Source organism: Arachis hypogaea, chromosome 20 (assembly GCF_003086295.3).
Source record: "Arachis hypogaea cultivar Tifrunner chromosome 20, arahy.Tifrunner.gnm2.J5K5, whole genome shotgun sequence".
In the NCBI taxonomy this organism is placed as follows: Eukaryota; Viridiplantae; Streptophyta; class Magnoliopsida; order Fabales; family Fabaceae; genus Arachis; species Arachis hypogaea.
In genome coordinates, this window is record NC_092055.1 from 125,171,683 (window position 1) to 125,188,552 (window position 16,870).

At 35.4% G+C, this 16,870-nt stretch overlaps 1 protein-coding gene across 1 annotated transcript; it reads left to right on the forward strand.

Moving 5' to 3' along the window:
• The first annotated feature begins 14,255 nt into the window (after positions 1-14,255).
• On the forward strand, positions 14,256-14,711 carry LOC140183209 (uncharacterized). The gene has a single exon (XM_072231234.1). The coding sequence runs from the start codon at positions 14,256-14,258 to the stop codon at positions 14,709-14,711; it is 456 nt and encodes a 151-aa protein (XP_072087335.1).
• Positions 14,712-16,870: the final 2,159 nt, after the last annotated feature.

Genomic DNA, 16,870 nt, shown 5'->3' on the forward strand with positions numbered 1-16,870 from the left:
TTTTTATAATAAAGGCAAGTTTGTTGTACCCCCAGCGAACTATATAAATTCACTACAGCAGAGGCGGAGATTAGCGGCGCTTTTTTCTCCTTTTAGCGGCGGTTTTAAATCGCCGCAAAATAGATTGCCGGCGGCTATGGAGACTGCCCTGGTTATGAGCGCTGGGAGTGAGTTCAGCGGCGGTTTCCAGCAACCGCTGGTATAACCGCCGCTAAATACATATTTCGCGGCATGTGTTAAAAAAACCGCCGCAAAATTAACGTTCTACGATTGTCATCTTGTTTATCAGCGATTTAAAAACCGCCGCGAATAAATTCAGTTTTTACAAGTTTGAATGTATTTTGCGACTATCGTACAATCGCCGCAGTATAGGTCTGGTTTGTCTCCATGTTTATAGGCGGTTGCGAACCGCCGCAATCCCCCATACAAGTGTCCTATTTTTTTAGTCTTTCTGGCGGTTTAAAAACCGCCGCCAAGTTAAGAAAAAAATAAAAAAAAACGCAGAATTTGGGTTTTTATTTATGGAATTACATAAAATTTTCTTAAATATTATAATAAATTTTGTTCCTTGGATTTCTAATTATTTTAGGAATGACTATATTGACGAATAGAATCTAAACTTGTGACAAAACCAGAAATATATCCGCAAACCAAAATGCATTTATCAAAATAACAACAAAATAGATCTCTTGCTAAGAGTTGCAAAGTCTACTTCAAAAAAAGTATGCATCGATCCAAAATAATTTCAATCCTAAAGTACTATTTTTTACTGTATCATTCCTAAAAGGGGGAATTGAACTAAGGAATTGAAACTCACCTGGCGGCGTTTCTGGGTGTACTCGCGGGTAGGTTGCGCCAGATGGAGGTTAGATGCTCTTCACGCCTCTGCTTGTGCTTTCGTTCGCGCCAAGATTTTAGGTAAAATCAAAAGGTTGAAGATATATACACCAAATTCGCAGCGGTTGTGACTGCACGGCCGCTATCCAGGGACGTTTAGCGGTACCTGCCAGACCGCCGCTGACCTCTGCCGGGATCTTTTCAACTAGCGGCGTTTTTGGCCACGGCGCTGTTTAGCCGCCGCTAGGCTCCGCCCCTGCTGTAGTGATTTATATAGAGTTCGCCATACCCCCGGCAAACTTTATGTTAGGTTTCTAAATAAAAGCAGGCCTGTTGGAGAGCGGATCAGAGAGGCACAATTTCGTTGTTTACTTTCTATTTCACTGTTGATATTTTCTCTACGATGTCAAGGAATCCATTGTTATCCATTTATTACGATCGTGAAATAGTGTATGACGAAGAAGGCTCAATCGTTTTTAGATCGGGACAACCGATAATTACCTTTATGACACTGAAAGTCAACATTTTAGTAGCTTTAAAGAATTTGATATTGCATTCCGTCGGACAGCAAGAGGCAAAAAGGGTGAAAAATTTACTACAGATATCCGACCGAAGTAGATGGTAGTTTGTTTTATAAAAGGTATATTACAGTTGTATTCTCTCTGTTACTAGTATATTTATCATACCATGGTTGTGAGAAATAATTCTATTGTTTTGAATTAGGTACCGTTTGCGCGACGACAAGGATGTACGACTTATAAGATCGTGGCACAACCGATGGATAAATGTTCAACTGTTGGAATTATTTGTGTTTCTCGTTGAGTTGGGTGGCCGAGGATCATCTGCAGATACTGTCGATGATAGTCCATTGAGTGAAGCTATTAGATGAACTAGCAGAAGGACGATGGTGGATCTAAATATGCCACCTGAGGGTAGTCAGGAGGGATCTAATGTTGAAGTTCATAACGTTGACTTAATGGATGACAGTGTTAAAAGTCATGATGGTTCTGCTATCAGAGATCCGATGGTGGATCAGTATGAAGTTCACCCCGATAATAGAGACAATGCTATCAAAGAACCACCCAAAATTCTTGATGATGGTGACAAGGAAGAAGAGATGAACTACTACGGTAACACACAAATCGCTCTGACACAGCCTGCCATTTCTCGATGCAATGACTTCGGATTGGTTGTTTACCCAAAGAGGCCCTGAAGAGGATCCAAGCAATGAGTTTGAGGTTGGAAAACGATTTGAGAACAAGGAAGAAGCCATGTTGGCAGTTAAGCAGTACAGCATCAGGAGGGCTGCAGAGTACAAAATAGTAGAGAGTGACCAGTTGAGGTACAATGCACAATGTATCCAGTTTGGACCTGGTTGTAATTGGAGCATACTCAAATCATATCACTAAAAGCAAGAAAAGTGGGAGGTTAGGAGATACACTGATCCTCATACTAGCATGCAAACTTCGATGGGGCAAGACCATCGTAGGTTGGATTCGAAGGTGATTGCGCAACACATTTTTACGATACTCAAAGCCGATCCAACAATCAGCATCAGGGTTCTCCAAGGAGGTGTGGAGAATCACTTTCACTAATTATGTCTCTTTAGGTAGTTGGGTGCAACTAGTGACACAGCCTTGGCCTGGTTCCGCCGACACTGTCATGTTTCATCTGATCTTTTGGACGTTTCCACCGTGTGTTAAGACTTTCAAGTATTGCAAGCCACTTATTTCTATTTATGGCACTCACTTATATGGTAAATACGGTGGGACCTTGCTGACATAGTTATCAGAACCGGACCAGACTGGCCGGTTCTACTAGAAAACCGGTGAACAGGTGGTCTTGCCGGTTCGATTAGTAAGTTGGACCGGATATGCATTCGAACCGGTTAATGGTGGTCAAACCCATTGAAAATCGTCCGGTTCGCGCTAGACCCGCCGCAGGTCCACGGTGCACCCGCGGGCCGCCGAACCATCGTAGGATCTCCCTCCACTAGCACCAAAAATGTTTACCGTGGAGTTTGAACACGGGACTGCATGAGTGCATTCCCTCCCCTTTGCCACTATGCCAAATGTATTTCTTACTAAGATATATAACAAAATATATATATATATAACAAAACCTGAATGATTTTTTATTTTTTTATACTTTTAAGTATGGATTCACATGAATATCAAACAAGTAACAACACATAGTATATAAATATATTGATATATTGATATTGATTGTATTATCTTTTATTTTATTTTTTTTGTTCATTTAAATTGAAAAAATATTTTGTATTAGTGACTAATTTATTATGTCTTTTTACAGTATAAATTATATCTAAGAATTGATATTTAATTATTATTAATATATTTTTAAAAATATGCATTTAACTTTTAATTTTAATTTTATTTTTATAATTTTATATTTTTATTTAATTATGACCGGGTCAACCGGGTAAATCAATAACTCACCGGTTGAATCAGTGACCCAGTTGTATGACCGGATCAATTATCGGTTCGGTTCTGATAACTATGCTTGCTGATGACTAGTCCCGGCCTCCAAGTGATGGGTCTCAGGGACAAGTAGTCACCTGATATGGGTCCTGACACAGACCCAACCATCTAGCCTGCATCCTCAGCCCGGTGAGCTAGCAAGCTGACAGGGTCTCTGTCGCGGTGAACCTCATCACCACCATGCCTTCTGTGCCTTGCACCGCGTCTACCTCTCCCCCTGGCTCTCCCTCGCCCCCTACCTCTCCTTCCTCCGGTAGTTGGCCTCATCTCCAAAAGGTGACCATCATCCGGCTGAAGCAGATCTGGAGCAAGTGGATGGTGGATGAGCAGGTCCTCTGGCACAACCCCAGCCGCTACTAGGTGCTGGTCATCTAGACCGAATAACTCTATGTGCACCCACTGCAGGTACCAAGTCATATATGGGAGAGACGGACACAGGTCTATATGATGGTGTATAGGCAGACGATGGTCGGACCGAACATCCCACAACTCATGACAGCCACCAAGCATCTGCGGGAACCACTCGCCTCGCCCAAATCGACCATCCAGCCTGTGCATCTCATCAATGTTCAGTGGCCTTGTCAGAATGTGCTACAGGCCACCAAACTAACGTACTACTCGGTCTATCTGATGCCACTCGACAATAGCAAAGCAAAGTAGTGGACATACAACCGCCGCCAAGGCCTCCGCCTCAGCTATCGCCGGTGGAACTAGACCAATCAGTCGTGGGTCAACATACGACGTCCACTCAACCTGTTCACAAAATGCAGATAAATGACGACATTCAAATTTCAAATGCAACAGGTATTAAAGTAAAATAAACTTAAATTTGTACTTAAATATTTATCACTTACATTCAGCATCCAATCCCGTTCAGGGTACTCCTGTAATGCCTAAGCACCTGTTCTCGCTTCTGGCATTGTTCGACTGGTACTGAACCCACCTACACAACCAACCACAATATCATTTTATCACTCAATTTAATTAACTAATTAATAATAATATGAAGAATTTTTACAAGTATTTATAATACCTCTCGACCAGGAGAAACCGACGAGTATCAAATTCATCGGGTCGTACCGACGGAATATGGTGATAGGCCCAGGACAGCAGCAAGCTGACGCACCCACCCAAATTGTGCTGACTATGCTCCGTGGCCCGGCACATCTGGTGGTACAGCCATGCCAGCATAGCCGAGCCCCACGATAACCGACCACACGGATCAAGGTCCTCCAGCAGGGGGACCTGAGAGTCAGATGCATCTGGGAATAGGATACCTCCTATCAACTGCATGATGTACCCTCTCATGTACCTCATCAGGCACTCCTCTGTGGTGTCCTGCTCCAGCTCTTCATAAACCGTGTTGTGGAACCAAGTGATCTTCACAGTCCACTTCATCTGTGACTGTCTGTCTTCTGGGCCAGGAACAACACCCAGAATCTGCTCACATAACTCCTCAATAGTCTGTCCCTGATGGTGCTACTCCCACCCACCAATGTGTCCACTCACAGAATCACCGTCAATCCTAAGACCTAGCTAATAGACCACGTCCTATAGGGTGATAGTCATCTCCCTGCATGGTAAATGAAACGTGTGGGACTCAGGCTTCCACCTCTCTATCAATGCCGAAGCAAGCGGCCAATCGTGTTAGAACTCCACCATATAGGCCACATACTCAAACCCGGCTCGTCTGAGATATGGCCTAATCTGCTCTGGCGGTCGTGTCATCAGATTCTGCCTGGTCCACAAGATCCAATGCGCCTATCAAACAGAAACAAAAAATTAAAAAAATTGGGACGGTGAACACATATAGTAACAAGTTCACTGCTTATTAATTACAATAAAATAAAAATAGTGAAAAAGTGTACCACTCGATCAAGCCTGCCAGCAATGTGCTCAGCGTGATCCAATATGTACATCTCATTCTCATAATCCAATAACTACTACTCCATCTAAACACAATCTAGGAAAATGAAATCACACACACTGAACTCGGTTTCTTTTACGTTAACTAAATTATTAAAAAAATATTTAAATCCAAAATAGCTTATAAACTTACTAATTTTAATTATGCCCCAGCTAACTGACGATCTGACGCCGTCAACTAACTAATTAATTAATAACTAACTGAACCCTAAATTTTACTAATTACATTTTTTTCTAGTCTAACTTAATTTATTATTCCACTAATTACCTTCTAATTCACAACGTAAACTAATTACTCTGATTAAACTAACTAATAATTTATTTTGTTATACTAATTAACATGTTTATAGACAATAAACAGCAACTATACTTAAAAACAGTAACATAAAAAATATACCTAACATAACAACAGCTAACAGTAAGTCTAACTAACATGTAAACAGTAAATCTGTTACTCTAACTAACATGTAACCTATAACTAGTAATTTTACCTAATATGCAAACAGTAATTCTAACTAAGGTATAAAAAAAAACCTCTAACTAAGCTAAAAAAATTAACTCTAAGTAACCTATTATTTACTGACCTGGAACTGAGAATGTCGTCCACAATGAACTTTACGGATGTCGAAAAGACAGAAAAGAGGAACAGAGTAAATTTGGAAGAGAGATTAGAAAAGAAAAGGACAAAAGAAAATGATCCCACTGGATTTTTATAGTACGCCGAACTCATCATAGAGTTTGCCGGGGATGCGGCGAACTCTATATAAATTATAAAGTTCGCCAAACTTGCCTTTATTACCAAAAGAAAAATCATATTCTAAAAAATAAAATTGAAATATTTTGTTGGGAAAATAAATAATTTTTTATTTTATTTAAGAAAAAATCCTATAAAATAAATATATAAAAAATATTATTTCTAACATTTATGATACTGGTGACATAAGAGTTAATAGTCAAAATCGTCCCTAAAAGATATTCTGATCTCCATTTTTATCCCCGAAGATAAATTTAATCAAAATTGTCCTCGAAAAATTTAAAATTAATCATGTTAATTCCTCCGTCCATTCTATCACTAATGGCGTTAAATTAGAGCCCCAACCCAACGATCCAACAGCTTTCCTTCTCCTTTACGTGCCTCAGCCTCCATGCCAGTTCCAACAGCTGCTGCCTCTTCGTCGATGTTGTTCTTTCAGTAATGGTCTTTATTCCAACTTGGCGGTGTCCATGGAAGAGCACAGAGGAAGACCGACACAAGCAGAGCAAATCAGTGCAAGTTGCAGTAGAGAAAGAGACCACATTCCACCAGAAGCCAGCAGTGATGATTGAGGAAGAGAACAGAGAGGAGTTAGAGGGCACAACGACGGCAATCTCTGATCATTGGGTGGAGGGTGTTTCGCAAAGCAGCAGCTACCTATTTCCAAAATGCCAACCTCTCAATCGGAATCAAATGCTTAACATAAGACTAACCAATATTTTGATTACCAACAACATCAGTTCCTGCAATATTCTCAGCACCACGTTTCTGCTTGTTAATGTCCTCCTTTGTGTGAGGCGCAGGTGCCAAATCAGAAAGCACAATATTCTTGTAGCTCTTATGGTTTTCTTTGATTCCATCTGTGGTGGCAACCACCCTGTCACCACCCTTAGGAGACTTGGAACAAAGACCCCCATATATTATATCAAAATTTTAATCTTTGAGCAACTGGGGTTTTGGGATTGAAATCCCAAAAAAATAAAAAATGGATATAGAGTAGCAAGTGTGTATGTTCATCTAAATCAGGAATCAATAGAGAAGAAGAGTTTCAGTGTTGGTGGCGAAAAGAATAATAGAAAGGGAAGGAAGAGGAGGAGAAAAAGAATTATGGGATTGGAACAAAGAGAAGAACTGCGGATAAGGACCGGCAGCATCATGGTAGAGGAACGTACAGGGACTGACGGCGACGTGGAATACCTTGCAGGGCGGCGGCGTGGTGGAGCTTCAGGTAGAAGATGAAGAAGCTGTTAAATGTGGGAAGAAGGAACGCTGTTTCTTGCTAGGTTTGGGTTTGGGTTGGATTGGAAACGGGTATGATCCGGATCTGATTTGCGTTGGGTTGTCAAGCTAACTGCCACGTCAGCAAACTTAACGTCGTTAGTGATAGAATGGATGGAGGAACTAACATGATTAATTTTAAATCTTTCGAGGACGATTTTGATTAAATTTATCTTTTAAGGATGAAAATAGAAATCGAAATATCCATATTTCAGTACCTCCAAAATGTAGAGACACATGGGACTGAAACTTTTAGAGACGAAGACTGAAACTTTAATAATATTTTATACCTAAAATACCCTCATTTCAATTAATTAATTTCAATTTTACCCTTTGTGCAAATTAAATTAGAGTTTCATTCTTATTTCAATTTCTGTCTCCCACTTTGCACCAAACAAAATACTAAAATTTATTTCAGTCTCTATATCTTAGTCTCTGTCTCTCAGTCTCAGTCTTTCAATTTTTGTCTCTGCACCAAACGCTACGTTATTGACACAGAAACACGTCACATGAAAATAAGTAGTTAAATGTTATGGCTTTAAAGGTCGTTTTTTTTTAATTGTGAAGAAGTTTTTTCATTAACAATAATAATAATAATTGTTAATTGTAAATAATTTTTCTTTCAATCTCTTTGTAAATGCATTCTTTTTTAAATTTGAAAAAAATAAATATTATTTAAGTTATATTAATTTGCATAATTTTCACTAAATAATTGTGTTATAATTAACATATTATGAATATATATAGTGGAATTAAATTTCAATTTTTTATGCATAATTGGACTTTTAAATCTAAATCCTATAGAAGATTAATATTTTTATAAACTGAAAAGTTTTTTTTAATTTTCTATAAGAAAAATTGATAGTAATTTTCTTTTTTTATTTTAAATATTTTCATTACATGTTCTTTATGGTTAGTCATTTCGATTTCAAAAAACATTCCTCCTATTTTACTGCATTCTAGTCACAATATTTTGTGATACTTGACAGATTTTTATATTTGTTTTTTATTTATTTAAATATTAATAAATAATTTTTTTTAATACTTAGTACAAAATTCTCGACCACCAATAAGTGGGAGAAAGAATCTAGCACGGTTAAGAAACATAATAATTGAGAATTAAATCACAGAAAATGATCACGTATGCCATGTAATTTCTTGGAACTTCAATGTTCCTTGTACTATCAAGTTGTCAATAAATTATTTATCTTATAACTCCTCGTAAAATGATTAATACAACCCTCTGGTAAGAAAGAAAAAAACAAAATCGGCTAACCTTATGTTAGCGTGAGTTTTTCGACCTATAAAAAATTCGATATAGGGAAGCAAAGGTGTGATACAAATGGCTAACTGTAGAGGAATTCATCTTTGCATATAGGTCGAAAGTTTTAATAATGAGAGGAGTCGAGAAAATAGGATTGAAATAAGAAGAACAACACGTGATAAATATAAACACATTATCAGACTTGAATGATAAGGTAAGATAGAAAGTGGAGAATCACCATAAAAATTTTTCAGAGTCAAGGTAAGGTTGTAACATGAGAAAAAAGAAAAATAAAGTCATGGTCAAAATTGTTCAAGAATTAGTTCATTTTTGTAATTTATAAATATGAGGAATCTAGAAAAGTTGGAAGACTTCAATCAACAATACTAGATTATCACCGAAATTTATAAAAAAATTTCAATCTCAAGGATGTAAAAGAAAAATATAAAATACAAGTACATGTGAGTGTTAGAAATCAATTACTTTATTTTAAGTTGTTCATGTTTGATTCATTTTTTTTATTTATTTCTTTACATTTTGTCATTATTATATTTTTTTTTCAAGTCGATTTTATATTCATCTATTTAAAACTTTATTCATTTACTTAGTCATTTTACATTGTTTATTATAAATTTGCTACTAGTAATTTTGACGCAAATCATTTCAAGACCATTACTAAGTAATTTTCAGGTCGAGCTCACTCTTTTTCAAAGGAGTCATATCTACTCCCTAGACTTGAGATCTTGATACAAGCTCGATTCGACACCCTGTCGAATAGTACTAAAAATTAAGTGAAACAAATTGGCATGTCCAATGGGACCGTAGGTTAAGTAACATGTCAAAATTTGCATACAATTACGCAGAAAAAATTGATAATGTCTAGTAGAGCATCGACTTCCACATACACGTCAAATAATGATATTGGAAATTTTACAAGAAGACCTAAAACAGAGGCTGTTCCATCAATTAGTACCCCGAATTGAGGAACAACTTTAGTTATCACAGAAGGGATTCCAACGGTTGTTTTCATTACATGGCCTCCATATAGGTTACTCCCAAATTATTCTCCACCTATAAAAAATTATAATATTAAAAACATAGGAGGTACTACCATAAGGAATAATTCTTTGTATAATCTAATACCACCTCTAGGGTATCCCGCCATGGGAACATACTATTATAATCCTAGCATGGAAAACTACAATGCCTATCAACACTTAATGAACAATCCTCCATATCTAGGATTTGTTCCCATGCAACAAACTATCTCTATGATGTCAAATGTCACTTCGACACAAGGTGTAAGGGCACTTAGAGTGCCAGTAGGAGGGACACGTACCTCTATATTCCCAGAGATGTCGAGACAGATTCTTGTTGAAATATCTTTGCCTAATACAGTTGAATCTTTGGCCGTATTTAGATAACAAATTGAGGTAATCATCACGATTTAGTAAATATGCTTATTCAACAGATGGATACGGTGTTAAACCCCATGTTAGAAAATAATAATGCTAGAATAGGGCAAGTTGTTCGATTAGTCGATGATATTGCAGAAGCAATTAATCAAACTTTAATTCAACCTTCGGAAGGGGTTCATGTTAATAATCCTCCTCTAATGTTGAATAGGGGAGATGACCCAAACATGGTATTGAATGAAGTCAGAGTAAATAATGTTGCTCAAATTTATTGTCAAAATATAACTAAAGCTGTCAAGCAAATCCTGAATAGAGCAGGATTAAATATAGGAGTAACAAATCAACCTTATTTTATATTTTCCTTTCCAGATTATGTCTTGCAGGCTAAACTCTCCAGGGGAGTTAAAACTCCTAAATCCCTTACAAAGTTTGCTGAAAAAAGTGAAAAATCGACTGTAGAGCACATTGCTCGATATTCAGTCCAAATAAGCGAGTTAGCCAATAATGAATATTTGAAAATGAGATATTTTTTCTCTTTACTAACAAAGAACGCCTTTACTTGGTTTTTAAATTTGCAACCTAAATCAATCCATAGTTGGGTTCAATTAGAGAGAAATTTTCATGATCAATTCTTTAAGGGAGAAATGAAGGTGACTTTGTTTGATTTATTTATAGTAAAGAGAGGAAAAACTGAGTCGATCAATGACTATCTTATCCGATTCAAGAATATGAGAAACAAATGTTTTACTCCTGTTCTTAAACATGAAATAGTCAAGATGGCTATCAATGGGATTGATTTCAATATTCGAAAGAAATTAGTAAATCAACAATTCCTCGACCTGACTCAATTAGCTGATAAAATCTAACAAATTGAGAAGTTAAATAAAGAAAAAGAAGAGCTAGAGTCGAACAAAAGAAAACCCCCTTTTCAATAAAAAGGTGAACTATATTGACTGCATGAGTGAGGAAGAGTCGAGCGGTGAATTTATTTTTGCTACAGTATTAAAAGATGGGCCTTATGTGAGTCGATCTCTTAATCCGGCAAAAGATAAGACTCCTCTATCAGAAAAAAGGAATTATTCTTTTGACCTAACAAAAGCTTAATAGATCTTCGATATGTTATTAAAAGATAAGCAGCTCGTGCTCCCTGATGGGAAAAGAATGTCACCTGTTTTTGAAATTAGAAATAAAAAGTTTTGCAAATTTCATTAAGCTTCTGGACATTATACTAACAATTGTGTTCGTTTTAGGGACTTGATACAAAAGATTATTGACGAAGGCCGATTAAAGTTTGCTGATAAGCCTAAAATGAAGGTGGATTCCGATCCTTTCCAAGTCACATCAAACTTCGCTAAAACAGAAGAAGTGGCATTTACAGTCAACCTGGCTTGTGTTGAACCTATCAAGAAAGATGAGCAGTTCAAGCTGGATATGTTTGAAGCAGAAACTCTATTTATCCAAAGGCAGAAAAAGATCTGTTAGATTTTTTGTTGAGACAAAGGAAGGAGGAAGGAAATATAGCTATATGCCCTCGATGTAGTGCCTTGTGCGACACTTCAACTGCTAAGGCTTTCGACTCATATAAAAAGGTAGAGAGCATGTTCATCAGGAAGAATTAAGACAAGCTCGACTGAAGCAAGGGATTAAAGGTTGAGATCTTGTAACTGCTTCTTTCAAACAACACATGCGCATGGTGGTGATAGGGTATGTTTGGAAACCACGTTAGAAGAGGAAAAGCACGTTACAGTTTTTTGAAAACTTCAATTTTTAGTTTGGCTAAGTTTTTTTCTCTATAAACGCAGAAGTAATTTTAGTCTCAAAATCACGTTTACAAGAAGCAACAATTTCTAACTTCTGCGTTGCACTAACTAGCTTTTGGCTATTAATATTTAACATTTATTTTTCTTTACCATCTTTATCCTTTATACATATTATTATATTATTTATAGAATTGTTATTATTTCTCTTTATATGAGTTCTTTTTTTATTATTTATTATTTATATTTTTTATTAATTTTTTATTTGATATTATATATTTTTATAATGGTAATTTTTGTACATTATATTTATTATTATCTTTTTATAATATAATCTATTGATCCCATTAGGTAAAATAAATTAAACAAAAAAATTAACCATAAATAATAATAATGGTAAAAAATTATAGCATACTAAAAAAGAGTACTAAAAGTATTAAAAATATACTATATAAAAACATATAAAAAAGTATAAAAAAATTAAATATATATAAAAAAATAACATTATAATTTAATATCATGTCCTTTTTAGTAATTATCTATCTAAAAGTGATTTTAATTAATATTATCCAAACAATATTTATTTTATCAAAATCAATTTTAGTATAGAGTTGCCAAACATAAATCACGTTGACACAAACTTACTTCTACCCAAAAAAATCAATTCTATAAAATCACTTTTATTCAAACCTCAGTTTAACAAACCACAATCCAAATACACACATAGTTGACCAGAAACCCCAGGGATTATCAAGTCGAACTAGAGTTCCTCCGCCCAATGTATTGAACAACAAATGGGTACAGAATAATTCCGCAAACTACTCCAGAAATTACAATTTCGATGTTCTTAGAGGAGGTTTCAAAAATTGGGCCGGAGCCCAGAAAAGAGGTGGCTCCAGACGAGAAATAGGTAGAAGGAGCAATGGTCGAGGAAGGTCTCGACGTAATTTTCAAGAAAGAGCTCCCTTCATTTCAAGCGTTGTGGCCTAAGTGCAAAATGCTTATGTCGATACACAAGAGCCATATCCAAAATTGAGCAAAGAAAACAAGTCACCTGAGGAGCAAGAAGAGATGGGTGACAAGGTATCCTTGAGCAAAAATAAAGGGACAAAGGATTCGAAGGAGATATCGGCTGTCAAGTCGATCAAGTCAATCCCCAAAGAAAAAGAAGAAGAAGAGGCATTGACAGAAAATTTCAACTCAGACTTTGAGGATGATTTAGATGTGATGTTTGGAGAAACTAATTTTGGGTATGTTGCTACAGTTTTTGTTCTCCCGTTCGACTTCCAGGGCAATCCTAAAGGACCTTGGGCTGCATTTATTTTTAGAGACAGGACAGAACATGACACTGAAACGGAGACAATAGGACGGAGACACTAAAAATTATCTTTTGTGTATTGTGTTTGGATACGATGGACAAGACACTAATGTAATGTCTAGTATTATGTTTGGATACACATGGACAAGACTAAAATATTATATGAAATGACTAAAATAGCCCTGTGATTCCAAATTTTCTACATCAATACAAATTAATTTAATAAAAAATGAGAGTACGTAGGAGTACAGACGGAACTTGAAAAAAATATTTGAAGAGGCAAAAAATTTTAATAAAAAATATATTAGTATTTATATTAAAATAAAATTTATAAATATAATTATTTTATTTTAAAATTTATTATTAATATGTAGGAATACATATGGTTAAGATTAACAAAAAAAATAAATTTGAGTTTGATTAATAAAAAATTTTGTTTAAGTTAATAAACTAAATTAATTTTAAATAAAAAATTAATTTTAAAAAAAATCCATTTTTACATGAAAAAACAATTAGTTTTGCATATAAAATATATTTTTATTTAAAAAAAACTAATTTTTTTATCCAAAAACTGATTTTCCTTTATAAAAAACTGATTTTTCTTTAAATTATATAAAATCAATTACAATTTATAAATTATTTTTTAGCATTTTAAAAGATTAATTTTACTTTTGCTAATATTTATCCTTCAAAAATTTTAAGATTAATTATTTTTGTTATTATTTTTATTACAAATCAAATAATATAATATAAGGTTAAAATGGTATTGAAGTAAAACGATAAAAAGAAAAGAATTATCTACCCCCAATAAAAAATTCTACAGAAAGGAGAGAGTACCTGGAAAAGAAAGAGATACAAGAAGAACAGGAAGAAAAAAAAGTATCTCTGAACAACGCAATAGAAAAAATAAGAAGGGGTAATAGTGGAAAAAAAGGAAAACAAAATTTATAAAATTGTCCGTGTCCACTCTTCCAAATCCCGTGTCCATCATTGTCCTTCGTGAAAGAGTGGACACAAAAGTATAAAAAACTGTCTCGGAGACAATATGTCCACTGTCCATGTCTCTACTTCCAAACACTTTTTAAACAAGTGTTGTCCATGTCTCCGTGTCCTGCCCCCGAAAACAAACGCTACCTTGAATTTGTCTCAAAGGAGACTGTGATGACGTCATTCCAGGTTGTGAATGCAGATTTGTCAAAAATGGCATGATCAAGGAAGGGTCATTTGAAAGACCTGATGAGATAACCAAAGGTCATCTTCGATTATTGCATATTAAGGTAAAAGTTGAAGGATTAGTGATTAATCACATTTTGGTCGACGGAGGAGCAACAATTAACTTGCTACTTGAAAGTATGCTCCCATTATTCCAGAAGACAATCGAGGATTTTATTAAGACAAATTTGGCTGTTATTGGATTCAATGGTAAGTTAACAACCGCTCCAAGAATGATCCCACTCAGGGTTAAAGTTGGAAGTGTCAAACGACCAACAGTGTTTATAGTGGTACCTACCAAGGCAACTTTCAATATACTTTTGGGAAGAGATTGGATCTATAGTGTAGGGGTAATTCCTTTGACTCTGCATCAGAAGTTGGTGCTACGGGATAAGGATGGAAGAATCGAAGAAATTGAAGCTGATGATAGCCCCTGCTATGTTGACTAAATGAATGTCAGTTTCAAAGAATATCATACCAGTGTTCGACCATTGGATATCAACATGAGCATCTTTGACCCCACTCTTATCAAAGGTTGCTATGTAGAGGCCCATGTGACGGAAGAAAATAGTCGGTAAAGATTTCATAAAAATATCACGTTGCAAGTATAATTCTAAACCAACAAATTATCCTCGGTCAATGTTTAAATTGTTTGTCACTTAAGCAAAGCCAATAAAATTAACCGAACTATTTAAACCTCGGGTCGTCTCTCAAGGAATTGCAGGGAAGTGTATTTATTATTGGTTATGAAAAAGCATATTTTTGGGTTTTGAGATAAGAAACAAGAAAGTAAAATGGCGAGAAAAATAAACTAATAACTAAGAAAGCTTTCAGCAAGGATTGAGAATTAGAAGTCCTATCCTTATTATCATCATCAATTGTGATGGTAAATGTGAATTACCTTCACTTAGTTAACCTCTAACCAATGGAAGAAGGTCAAGTGCATACAATTAACTTGAGTTCACAAGCCCTAATCAACTCATAGTGAGAGACTAGCTTTGGTGAAGTTCAAGCTAACCGACAATCTTCAATCACCAATCAACAAAAGACTTTTGATAACTCAAGAGTTTCTAAATAATCAATCCAAGTCAAGAACATAAAAATCTAAATTAAAATTCACCCAAGTATTTTATCAAACACTTGGAAGGCGTAAAATAAAAGCATAGAAAATTGACAAGAAATAGGAAATTCTAAGACTAACCAAAGCAAAGAAATAACCATAACAAAGCAATTGAACAATAAGAAATATGAAACATAAATTGCATTAATGAATATTGAGAGTAACACATGAACTCATAAACTAAATTAGCAAAATAAAGGAATCAATAAGGGAAGTAGATAACTAAAGTGCTAGAACAAATAAAAGTAAGAGAAAACTAAATTAAAGGAAGGTAGAAATCTGAATTTGAGAAGAACTAAAACTAAAAACCCTAAAGCCTAGAGAGATGAGAGAGCCTCTCTCTCTCTAGAAACCTACATCTAAAACCTAAAGTTGTGAATGAATGAGAAGTGAATGATTCCCCTTTCCAACTTCACTCTGCAGCCTCTAATCTGTAATTTTGGGCCTGAAACTGGGTCAAAAGCAGCCCAGAAATTTTTTCCAGTGTTTTTTGTTTAATGCAGTACGTGATGATCTATCACGCGTACGCGTCAGCCACGCGTACACGTCAGCCACGCGTACGCATCGCTTGAATTCGGAACTGGCCACGCGTAGGCGTCATCCACGCGTGCTCGTCGCTACCAGATTCTCAAAACTTCAATTTTTTGTGTTCCTTGCACTTTTGTATGCTTCCTTTCCATCCTCTAAGTCATTCCTGCCCTATAAAATCTGAAAACACTTAACAAACATATCACGACATCGAATGGTAATAAGAGAGGATTAAAAATTAGTAATTTAAGGCCTAGGAAGCATGTTTTCAATCATAGCACAAAATTAGAAAGGAAAAATGTAAAACATGCGAATTATATGAATAAGTGTGAGAATAATGGATGAAATCCACTCAATTCAATACAAAATAAACCCTCTTTAACGCCGTTAGTTTGATAGCTCAAGTCTTGTCATGTTGGACATATTAAAACGATGTTGTACACGTTTTGACGCTAAAGAGCACTAAATGATGTCATTTCAGGGTTTGAACAATACTAAAAGGGAGGAGTATAACGTTTTTGGAGGAGTATAACGTTTTAGTATTATTCAAATCCTCAAACGACGTTATTTAGTGCCTTTTTTAGCGCCAAAATGTATATGATGTCATTTTAATATGTCTAGCGTGACAAAGCTTGAGCTACATCACTAACGGTATTGAATTCCGGCGACAAAAAATACACGAGGGACTACATTAGTATACTTTTTTTAATTTAAAAAATCAAATTATAACAATTAAAATTCAAAAACTAAATCATTACAACTCACTAATCTTAAGGACCAAAGTAGGATTTAACTCCCATCACATTATCACAACCTTCAACTCCTTCTAATATAAATTGGTTGAAGTTGAACATCATAGAACTAGATTGTAAATTTATCTCTCATTTTAGGGGTTAAAAAAAGACAAGTTGCAGTTTTACTATACTCTCCAGATAAAATATTTCACATACAAAATTTTTA

What these genes read in the sequence shown, in the direction of transcription:
- LOC140183209 (XM_072231234.1), top strand. Translation starts at nt 14,256, where the DNA reads ATGATCAAGGAAGGGTCATTTGAAAGACCTGATGAGATAACCAAAGGT.